Source organism: Grammomys surdaster, unplaced genomic scaffold, assembly GCF_004785775.1.
Source record: "Grammomys surdaster isolate TR1022 unplaced genomic scaffold, NIH_TR_1.0 241, whole genome shotgun sequence".
In the NCBI taxonomy this organism is placed as follows: Eukaryota; Metazoa; Chordata; class Mammalia; order Rodentia; family Muridae; genus Grammomys; species Grammomys surdaster.
Genome location: NW_021604686.1, coordinates 1,316,560 through 1,328,125, shown reverse-complemented (window position 1 = coordinate 1,328,125; position 11,566 = coordinate 1,316,560). Strand labels below are relative to the sequence as shown.

The window sequence follows — 11,566 nt, the reverse complement described above, 5'->3', positions numbered from 1 at the left end:
CCCAGAACCCATGTGGCAGCTCAAACTGTCTGTAATTCCAGTTCCAGGGGATCTGACACCTTCACACCAATGCACATAAAATAAAAATTAAATAAATTATTTTTTAATTGGGAAACTTCATTAAACAAACAAACAAGCAAGCAAACATTCTGGTTAGCAAGATAGCTCCAGTGGGCAAAGACAATTGCCACCAGGGTGATAACCTGAATTCAGTATCTGGGAATCACATGGTGGAGGATAAGACCCGACTCCCATAGGTTTCCTTTGACCTTCACACATGTGCCACGGCAGATGCAGCCTCATATATTACCACTTCTAGTGCTGTGATAAACACCAGGACCAAAAGCAACTTAGAGAGAGAGAAGGGTTTATTCCACTTGTAATTCCACTGAGTGAGTCAGGGCAGGAACCTGGAGGCAGAAACTGATGCAGAGGTGACAGGAATGTTGCTTCCTGGCTTGCTCTTCACAGCTTGCCCAGACGCTTCCTTATACCACTCTGGACCACCTGCCCAGGAGTTGCACTGCCTGTATCAATCATCAAAAAGATGCCCTACAGACTTACCTACAAGCCGCCCTACAGACTTACCTGCAAGCCAATCCTATGGAGGCATTTTCTTAACTAAGAGCCCTTCCTCCCAGATGAACTAGCTTCTGTCAAACTGATATAAAAACTAGTCAACATACACATGGATGCATTCAAATAAACAAATGAAACATTAAAAAATAAAATTAAGAATAACATTGCTTCATACTGGCTCATCCTGAAACTCCGTTCTGAGACAAAGTCAAAAACCTGGTTTTACTAGAATGGAGTTCTGAAAAGGACTCCTCAGGCTGCTGGGGCGGCAGGGAGCTACATCTTGAGCTTGCTGAATCACCACTAACAGGGTCCAAATCCCCCCAATCAAGTGGGGCTAGGATACAGCCCAGTGGGGAATGCTTGCCTGTCAAAGTCCATATGTTGGGTTCAATTCCCAACACTGTTAAAGGTTAAAAGGGAAGGAGAGGGGAGGACAGGAGGAGGTAGGAAGTCAGGGCTGGGGAGAGGGCTCATGGTTAACGTGCTCGCTGTGCAAACCGGTGGGGAAAAACCCTGCAAGTTCTCTCACTACCGCATGTGTACACTCATGCGCACACACAATAATAATAAATGAAATATTCTTGAGCATTATGTCCCTTTAATGGACTATTAGTTGACAATAAACACACAGAATGAATACATATTATAACATAAATGAACCATGAAAATCTTATGCTAACTGAAAGAAGGCAATCACAAAAGGCCACAATTATCCAGAACAGGCTGGTCTCTAGAAGTAGACAGATTTGCAAAAGGAGAATGAGGAATAGTGGACAGTGACTGCTAGTGACTGTTGGGATGATATTTTTGTAAACCATGTGAAGGTGACTCTGTCCTTCCCCACCTGCCTAAGGAATTCTCTGATTGGCTTTAATTAAGAGCTGATGGCCAATAGCTGGGCAGGAAATAGTAGGCGGGACTTCCTGGCAGAGAGAGGGACTGTGGGAAGAATCAAGCTCAGAGAGACTCACTACAGAGCTGGGGAGGAAGCCAGACATAAGAAACTGAGGAAAGGGGCTGGAGAGATGGCTCAGCGGTTAAGAGCACTGACTGCTCTTCCAGGGGTCCTGAGTTCAATTCCCAGCAACCACATGGTGGCTCACAACCATCTGTAATGAGATTGGATGCCCTCTTCTGGTATGTCTGAAGACAGCGACGGTGTACTCATCAATAAAATAAATAAATAAATATTAAAAAAAAAAAAAAAAGAAACTGAGGAAAGGTAAGCAGCCATGTAGTAGAACTTAGATGACTATAAATGGGAAGCCTGGGTTATGAGCTAGTTGGGAACAAAGGACTATGGAATATTTGTAATTATGTGTGTTGGTGATAAAACTGTTCTAGAATCAGCAGTGGTAAAGCACACTTAGAATTCTACACTTGGAAGTAAAGATTTAAAGGATCTGGAGTTGAAGCTCATCCTTGGCTATATAGCAACTTAAAGGCCAGCCTGGGCTACTGTCTCAAATAAAAAGTGAGCCACCAGAACAAGACAACAGGAACTGACTGCTGGTGCTGGAGAGATGGCTCAGCGGTTAAAGTACTTGTTGCTCTACCAGAGGAAGAGAATCCAATTCCCAACACCCATGACCCAACGGCTTTTGATGCTTTCCAACTTCAAGGTCGGATCATGGCGCCTAGACTCTCTTCAGAGGGGATGACGGTAATGATAATAAGCGAGAGTCCTAAATAAGACATTTATACCTCTCCCTCTAAGGCTCAGGCAGCATCGTGGAAGAGGAAATGGAAAATATGAAGAAGGGCTATAAAATGCTGTCTTCTCCATCTTACAGATATGATCTAATAACCACTGCATTCATGAACTCGTGGCAACCATAGTTTCTTATACTGAGCCTACAAAAGACTGGCCTTGTAAACAAGGTCTACACCTCCCTGCTGAACTAGAGGCTGAAGATGGATTCTGGGAGGGGGGAATCAGTGTTTTCAGATGCACATCCACAAGTGAGCATCAGGCTCCAATGCACAGGTTCAAATCTGGACAACACAGACGACCGTGGTTAAATGCAGCAGGCCACAAAACAAAAAGACACGGATTTGGGAAAGGGAATTGCAGGGAGTAGGGGAGTTGTAGGGTGACAGAGACAGAAGACAGGGTGAAGGCTGAGTAAATGCATTATATACATACATACAAACGGACATACACATACATACATACATACATACATACATACGATTGTAGACAAATTAACGTGGCTAATAAAAATACTGCAAACAGAAAGATACTGTCCTAGAATTGAATAATGGTGATAGTTGCACAGTCTTCCCTTCCTCCTTCCCTCTCCCTCTCCCTCTCTCTTTCTTGAAATTGAATTTCATACTGTAGATCAGTTTGATCTGGAATTTATTATGTAGCTTTGGCTGGCCTTGGCAATCCTTGGCCAAGGCCTTGACCTCTCAACTAAATGCTGAGATTTACAGGTAGGAGCAACCATACCTGGCTCCGTAATTTTTTTCTTTTCTTTTTTTTTTTTTTTCGGTTTTTTTCGAGACAGGGTTTCTCTGTGTAGCCCTGGCTGTCCTGGAACTCACTCTGTAGACCAGGCTGGCCTCGAACTCAGAAATCCACCTGTCTCTGCCTCCCAAGTGCTGGGATTAAAGGCGTGCACCACCACCGCCTGGCCTTTTCTTTTTCTTTTTTTAATTTTTCTATGTGCATTAGTGTTCTGCCTATGTGTCTGTGTGAGAGTATCAGATCTTGGAGTTAAGGACAGTTGTGAGCTCCCATGTAGGTGCTGGGAATTGAACCTAGGTCTTCTGGAAGAGCAGTCAGTGCTCTCAATTGCTGAGCCATCTCTCCAGCCCTGAATTTTATTTTCTTATAGCAAAAGTTATATTCTATGCTTATTCTAAGAGTATAGGGGCTATTTACGCTCCATGTCTATATCACAGTGAAGCCTGGTGGCATATACCAAGTCCTTCAGTGTTCCTGAACTGAACTGAATTGTAAGAGGCACAAGAATCAGGAGTTCAAGGCCAACCTGAGCTGTATAGCCAAACCTTGTCATGAATAAAAACAAAGTGTAGTTTGTCATAGAAGGTATTATCTGCACTATATTTGGGAGAGAAAAACAGGTAAACAGGTATTTCTAAATTCTGAAGGCAACAAAATTCTACAAAGTAGTACACTACAGCAGGGAAGACCTGCTTTAACTCAGACCCACACCTTTTCTTCTTCTGGACACAAGGACTGCCTGGGACAATCTCTTTCCTGTTTCATCTTCAGCACCACCAGCATTTAATTGAGTGTGGCCCAGTGATTGGCTGTATCACAGTTCAATATTACCTTAGTCAACTGGTTGTTCTGTGCAGGATCTCTTTATTTAAGGTAACTAAGTAATTAAGATGTACTTCCTACCTGCTACCAACCTCAGTATACTGTGTCAAGACTGGCCTCCTAATACTCTAGGTGGGAAAGACTACCAACCAAGAAAGGGATGAGGACACAAGGGTAGTGAATAGGCCTCACGTCCCACCCAAGCCAACTATGCAATGGCCATTTAAAAAAAAAAGCTAGGTGTGGTATCACACCCTTTTTATCCCAGCACTTGGGAGGCAGAGGAGCTTCCTGTAGCGAGCGGACAGTCTCTGGTTAACAGCATGGGCTCAGTGGACTAGTAACTCCAAACCACTGTCCACAGACTTCAGCAGTAGGTTTTGCTTTGTTTTGTTTTATTTGAGACAGGGTCTCACTACATAGCCCTCGCTGTCCAAGAATTCACTATGTAGATCAGGCTGGCCTCAAACGCACAAATCCACTTGCCTCTGCCTCCCAAGTGCTGCGATTAAAAGCATGATACACTGCTAGGTCTAGCTCCATCAGTGCTTCCAAGTCAGCCACCATTCTCCTGCAAATACCCCAGAGTCCTCATTCACTAGGCTTGCACGCATTTTGATGGTTTGACTGCACGTGGAAGGGAGGAGCACACGCTATACCACTCACTTGATTAGCATAGCGTTTTGGTAACTTCTTGCCAGGGTCCACGTCCATTTCCTCTTCCTCTTTCTTGTTCTCCTCTTCCCCACTCTCCATCCCTGACCAGTCATCTTCGGCCAGTCTTCTGGCATGGTTCACATAATCCAACCGCTTGCTGGAGGAGAAAAAGATAAGGACAGGTCTATACATACCACACACACACAAAAAATCCCACAATGTGACAGATTTCACTTAATTTAAGGATGACAAATTTAGTTTCTGGTGTGGGTAAGAAAAAATCAGAATTTCCTTTGCAAAGTTAAACTAGTAACTGTTTCCTCATCATTTCTAATCAGGAAACTCCGTCTGAACACACTCAGCCTTCCTCAGTTTCTTAAGAATATTCAAAGTAAAATATTTATTCTTAAAGGAATTTCCAAGATTCACTGGCTGGATCTGCTGAACCCACATTACCCCACTGCATTCCAGATGAGAAGTAACATTTCCTGCCTGGCATACCCATCAAAGGCTCTGGAGACAGGAAGGAGGAAACACTAAATGCAGTGAGAAGTCCAAAAGAAGAACATCTTCTGGGACTTTCCACATCAGACAGCATGCTGACAAAACAAGTAAACAAACAAACACAATCTCAAACTCAGCCTTTTCTTGTTTGACCTTCAAAAGAGGTCTCTTGGCTTAAGACTTGACATCATCCTGGTATAGTGGCACTCATCCTTGATGTCGGTCGGGAAGGTAGGGGCAGGTGGAGCTCTGAGAGTTCAAAGCCAACCTGGTCTACATACTGGGTTCTAGGAGAGTTACACAGTGAGACCGTCTTTAGAAAAAGAAAGAAAGAAAAAAAGAGTCGCCATCTTTAACTTGTTTCTTTTCTTTTATCTTTTTCCTCCTACTTTCACTTTACCCCACAACGAGATTTAAACTTCAAGCCTTGTGCTAAGGCCTTCAAGGCTGGCACTCTACCAAGAAGCTGTATATCCACCATCCACTTTTGGTTTTGGGTTTTTTTTTTTTTTTTTTTTTTTTTTGGTTTTTCGAGACAAGGTTTCTCTGTATAGCCTGGGCTGTCCTGGAACTCACTCTGTAGACCAGGCTGGCCTCGAACTCTCGAACTCAGATATCCACCTGCCTCTGCCTCCCAAGTGCTGGGATTAAAGGCGTGCGCCACCACTGCCCGGCCCACTCTTGGTTTTTATTTAGTAGTTTATTGGATCTGGATTCACTTACTTGCCCAGAGCGACCTTAACCAAGACAGGCTCTAAACTCCTCTGCCCTCCAGCCCCAGCCTTTTGTTTTATTTTCTTATTTTTCTGAGACAAGGTCTTGCTATGTACTCCTGGCTGTCCCAGAACTTATAGTGTAGACCAGGCTGCTGTGGAACTCACGGAGATGCTCCCACCTCTGACTGCTGAATACTGGGATTATAGGCATGCATCAAAATACCCAAGCTTTTATTTTGCTCAGATAGTCTCAAGTAGCTTAGGATAGTCTCAAATTCCCTAGTAGCCCAGGATGACCCTTCCTCTGTGCGTGTGCATGTGCATGTGCGTGTGTGCAGTTGCCTATGGAGATCAGAAGAGGGCAACAGATCCTGTAGATCAGCAGTTCTCCTCAACCTGTGGGTCGTGATCCCTCTGAGGGGTTGAATGAGCCTTTCACGGGACTTACCTAAGATCATCAAAAACCATAGAGATTTTACATTATGATTCATAACAATGTAGCAAAATTACAGTTATAAAGTAGCAGCAAAAATAATTTTATGTATTAAAGAGTCCAGCAGGGCTGGAGAGATGGCTCAGCAGTTAAGAGCACTGGCTGCTCTTCCAGAGGTCCTGAGTTCAATTCCCAGCAACCACATGGTGGCTCACAACCATCTGTAATGGAATCTGATGCACTTTTCTAGTGTGTCTGAAGACAGTGACTGTGTACTCATATAAATGCAAAAATAAATAAATCTTTAAAAATAAAACAGCATGTTCTAGTAAATTGAGGAAACTGTGAAGAAAAAGAAAATTTCAAAACTAATTGTTAGAGTAATTTGCAATACAATGTATTTTACAATTTCCCAAAGCTAAGGCAAATAAATAAATAAATAAATAAATAAATAAATAAATAAATAAAATAAGATACTAGGGGCTGGAGAGGTGGCTCAGCGGTTAAGAGCACTGACTGATCTTTCAGAGGTCCTGAGTTTAACTCCCAGTAACTACATGGTGGCTCACAACCATCTATCCTGGGACCTAATGCCCTCTTCTGGAACACAGGTATACATGCAGATAGAGCATTCACATATATAAATTTTTTTTTTTTTTTTGGTTTTTCAAGACAGGGTTTCTCTGTGTAGCCCTGGCTGTCCTGGAACTCACTCTGTAGACCAGGCTGGACTTGAACTTAGAAATCCACCTGCCTCTGCCTATAAAATAAATTTTTAAATCTTAAAAAAAAAAAAATCAGACACAAAAACCAACATGGCTTCTTTGTGTGTATGTGTGTGTATGCATATATATATATATATATTTATATGTGTGTGGGCACAGATATGGCATAGCACGTGTGTGGAAGTCAGAGGACAGCTTGAAGAAGTTGGTCCTCTCCTTCCCTCATATGGGTACAGAGACTGAAATCAGGTACTCAGGTTTGCAGTAAGCACCTTTAACCACTGAACAATGGTGGTAGCCCAGTTGATTATTTTTTTCTTTTTCTTTATTATCTGCTTTCTGAATTAGGACAAGTCTCAATATGTACTGGCCTGGAGCTCACTGTATAGATCAATTTGACCCTGAACTCACAGAGATGAGCCTGCCTTTGTCTCTTGAGTTCTAGTATCAAAGGTATGTGTTGCCATGCTTGGCTCTAGGTTTTTCACACGCACTCCCACAAAGTTGCATGTTAGTAGGACATATAATGACCTTTACTTAAAGGATAGAAAAAACCTAGAATATGAGTATGTGTACAGAAGAACTATAGTTACCTCCCATAGGTGTTTGTAATCATATAGGAAGAAAATTACCCAGGTGCCGGCAACAGGGAACTGGCTGACTACATTATGAGCCATCCATTTAATGGAATACCTGGCACCATTAAAAGAAATGATGTGTTTAAAGACATAGTTCAGTCAGTGGAGGGCTTGCTTAAAATACATGAGGCACTGTGTTTGATCTCCAACACTGCAAAAAATAGGTATTGTAGAGCACACCTGTAATCCCAGCATACAAGGTAGACAGTAATTTTAAAGGTAGCCTAGGTATACATAAGACTCCTCCAGCTTTCTTTTTTTTTTTTTTTAACTTTTTTTTTTTTTTGAGACAGGGTTTCTCTGTGTAGCCCTGGCTGTCCTGAAACTCCTCACTCTGTCGACCAGGCTGGCCTCGAACTCAGAAATCTGCATGCCTCTGCCTCCCAAGTGCTGGGATTAAAGGCGTGCGCCACCACCGCCCAGCCCATCCTTCTATGTGTATATGGATGAATGTGTGTCTGTGTATATACATGTGTAGTATAATATGTGTGTGTGTGTGTGTGTGTGTGCGTGTGTGTAGGCTGAAGGCTGATGTCAGGAGTCTCTCTCCTTCCTTTTTTTGAAAGTGTCTTGTTGAGGTTAGAGATTGCTGTTTCAGCTAGACTGAAAGCTTCCCCCAGGAAGCTGCAGGGAGCACCAGGCTCTGCCCTACACAGACAGCACTGAATCTGTAGATGCTCACTGCCACAGTCACGCTTTCCTTGGATCCTAGGAATCTAAACTGAGGTTCTAAGAACTTTACACACTGAGTCTTCTCTCAAGCCCTGAGGCTCTATCTCAAACAAACAAACAAACAAACAAGCAAGCATACAGCAAGTGTAGTACGTCAATAACTGAATTTTTAAAATGACTGCACTTTATCTATTTATTTTGTGTGCATGACTTTGTGTGTATGTGTGTAGGCATACATGTGCCACGGGCACATAGAGAGACCAGAGAATAACCTGTAAGGAATCAGTTTTCTCCTTCCACCAAATGGGTCCTTGGGATGGAACTCAGACCAGCAGGCTTGGCAGCAGGCATCTTTACCTCTCCAGACAACTTATTAGCCTGAATTGTTTAACTGTATTGCAAAGATAAAATAAGGTTGTAGACAAGTAGACACTTGTATCTGTACAAGATAGCTCTGCAAGTGTACACAAGGAACTAGTAATTTAAGGGAACAGACCAGAAAGGAGTGTTTATACACTTTTCCATGTATTCTGAGCCATACAATGTGTTACCTATTTGAAAATAATAAATTACAATTGAAAACAGGGAAGGAGCTAGTTGACGTTGGTACATGACTTTAATCCCAGCACTTGGGAGGCAGAGGCAGGTGGATCTCTAAGTTAGAGGCCAGCCTGGTCTACAGAGTGAGTTCCAGGACAGCCAGGGCTACACAGAGAAACCCTGTCTCAAAAAAAGAAAAAAGAAAAAAAGAAAAAAAAGAAAAACCAAAAAGAAAAGGAAAGAGAGAGGGAGGGAGGAAGGGAGGGGGGAGGTAAGGAGGGAAAAAGAGAGAGAAGAAAGCAGGGAAGGAAGGAGGAGTGAACTGGGATGACATGGGATTAGAATCAGCAAACAGCTCAGAACTCCTCAGGAACTATCTGTTAAACTCATCTACTGACACAGCACTTCACAAAGTCCAGACTCAATGCAACTGGTACAGCTACTGCTAGTTTCTTCTAATTCCCAATTCCTGAATTTCTGACCCCAAAGAGGCTAAAGATACATTAAGAATAAAGGACAGGCCTTCAGCGAGGGCAGCCTAAGCCATGCTTCTCTTGCCTTACTGCTATTTGTTCGTTTGGCATTCAGAGCTAAGTGTGTGGGAATGTTCCTGCTGATGCTCTGGGGAATTACCTTGGATTCCCAAAGGTAACACAGAGACATCTGAGCTGAAGGCAGATAGGAAGGGCATACCAAGGCCATCATCACAGTGAGTGAGAAGCCACACATGAGCAGTCCAGGGGATGAGGGGAAGGGAGTCTAAGCATGGCTTTCATAAATCCCTAAACTGCAAAGCTGAGTACTGCTGCCAAGACAAGTTTAACCAAATAACTGAGCTTTGCTTCGAAAGTTCAGCTTTTCTCTCCTTATTTTTCTAAAGTGTATTGACAAAAGATAATTAATTATGTGTGACAGACCTTGTGGACAGGAAATGACCTTCTTCTGTGAAGGTGGTTCTAAGGAAACAAGTCTAGTTACCCACGAATGACTCACAGCTCCCAGCATAAAGAAAGAAGCCAAGGAGTTAGAGCACGCTTACGATTTCTGGAGTTCGAGCAGCTGGCGCCGCCGCTCGCTCTGCTCCAAGGAGCTGTACTTGGACTTGTACTGGGACAGGCGAGGGTGTGGGGCAGCTGTGCTGTTCAGTTCTTGAGACACAGAAAAGCTACTGGCTAGGGCTTGGCTCAGTTCTTCCATCTTCCCTATAAAGTAAACAAAGAAAATGGCTTATTGATTCACTTCACCCATGATGATAGGCAGTTATGACGTAATTAAAAACAAAACAAAGAAACCTCACTTAATCAAAAATTAGTTGTTTCCATGGAGGGAAGGAGTTATACATTAGCGATAATAATGTTATCTTCTACCAGTACTTCAATAACGGTGAGTTTAATAGCTGAGAGAATAAAGTCACTCTTTAACCGACTCTTTCTCTATTTTCCATTCACTGAGACACCACCGACATCCAGCGATGTGACTGGACAACTTAATTTTCCTCCAAAATAGTTCTAAAGGGCTATCACTTAATAACAAGAATAACTCTGCTGAAAACATTTTCTGTTTTCTTTTTGAGACAGACTCACCATGTAACCCTGGCTACCTTCAAACTCACCCCGCCTCTGCCCCCAGTGCTGGGACTAAAGATATAATCTTTAAATAAATAAATAAATAAATAAATAAGGGAAATAAAAAAGAAATGACCTGGAAGCCAGGCATGGCTCCTCGCTCCTCTAAACCCAACTTTTGGGAAGCAGAAGCAGACATATCTGGGGCTCAGGGCCATCCTCAACTAGAGAGGAAGCTTAAGGTTTAAGGCTAGCCTCCATAAATGAGACCCTGCTTTAAAAAACAAAAACAGGGCCAGGCATGGTGACATACACCTTTAATCCCAACACCTGGGAGACAGAAGCGAGTAGATCTCTGTAAATAATTTAAACTTAATGTTAGTCCCATGAAAACTCACCCCAAATTCCAATGAAACTATTTACAGAACTAGAAAAAAAAAATTCAGCCAGGCAGTAGTGGCGCACGCCTTTAATCCCGGCACTTGGGAGGCAGAGGCAAGCAGATTTCTGAGTTCGAGGCCAGCCTGGTCTACAGAATGAGTTTCAGGACAGCCAAGACTACACAGAGAAGCCCTGTCTAAAAAATCTCAAAAAAAGGAAAAAGAAAAAAAGAAAAAAATTCAAAACTCTAAATAAGCACAAAAAGACCACATATAGCCAAAGCAGTCCCAACCTGAGAAAACACTGCTGGAAGTATCACAGCATCTGACTTCAAGTTATCCTACAGAGCTATCATAACAGACAGGATGACTCTGGCACAAAAACAAACATGTACAAGACTGAAATGGGGGACCCAGAAATAAACCTACATGGACACGCCTACCTAATGTTTGACAAAGACATCAAAAACATCCAGGAAGGAGGAAAAACCCCTTCAACAAACACTGGCAAAAACTTGGTATCTACATACAGAAAGGTGAATTCATTCACATCACTTACCTGCCCAAAAAACTATTAAAAATGGATAAAAGACCCTAATTTTAAAACTTGAAACGTTCAACCTCCTAGGCGCAAACATAGGGAATACACCTCAGGTTCAACAACTTTCTGAACAGTACACAGGAAATAATCAAGAGTCAGCAAGAGGGGCTACATGAAATTAAAAATCATATGAAACTATCAGCAGAGTGAAAAGACAACCTACAGAACAGAATAGAAATCAGCTACAGTGTACTTACATATAAGAAAGAAAGAAAGAAAGAAAGAAAGAGAGAGAGAGAGAGAGAGAGAGAGAGAGGA

General features: G+C 42.5%; 1 protein-coding gene across 1 annotated transcript in view; it reads right to left on the bottom strand.

Moving 5' to 3' along the window:
* Positions 1-11,566, bottom strand: part of Snupn (snurportin 1) — a 31,603-nt gene that overhangs the window by 14,692 nt on the left and 5,345 nt on the right. The window contains exons 2-4 of the mRNA XM_028774443.1: positions 9,802-9,964; positions 4,544-4,691; positions 3,473-3,539 (exon numbers count right to left, since the gene is read on the bottom strand). Coding sequence (XP_028630276.1) covers positions 3,473-3,539; positions 4,544-4,691; positions 9,802-9,959 — 373 coding nt within the window. The 5' untranslated portion in view covers positions 9,960-9,964. The remainder of the gene's footprint in view (positions 1-3,472; positions 3,540-4,543; positions 4,692-9,801; positions 9,965-11,566) is intronic.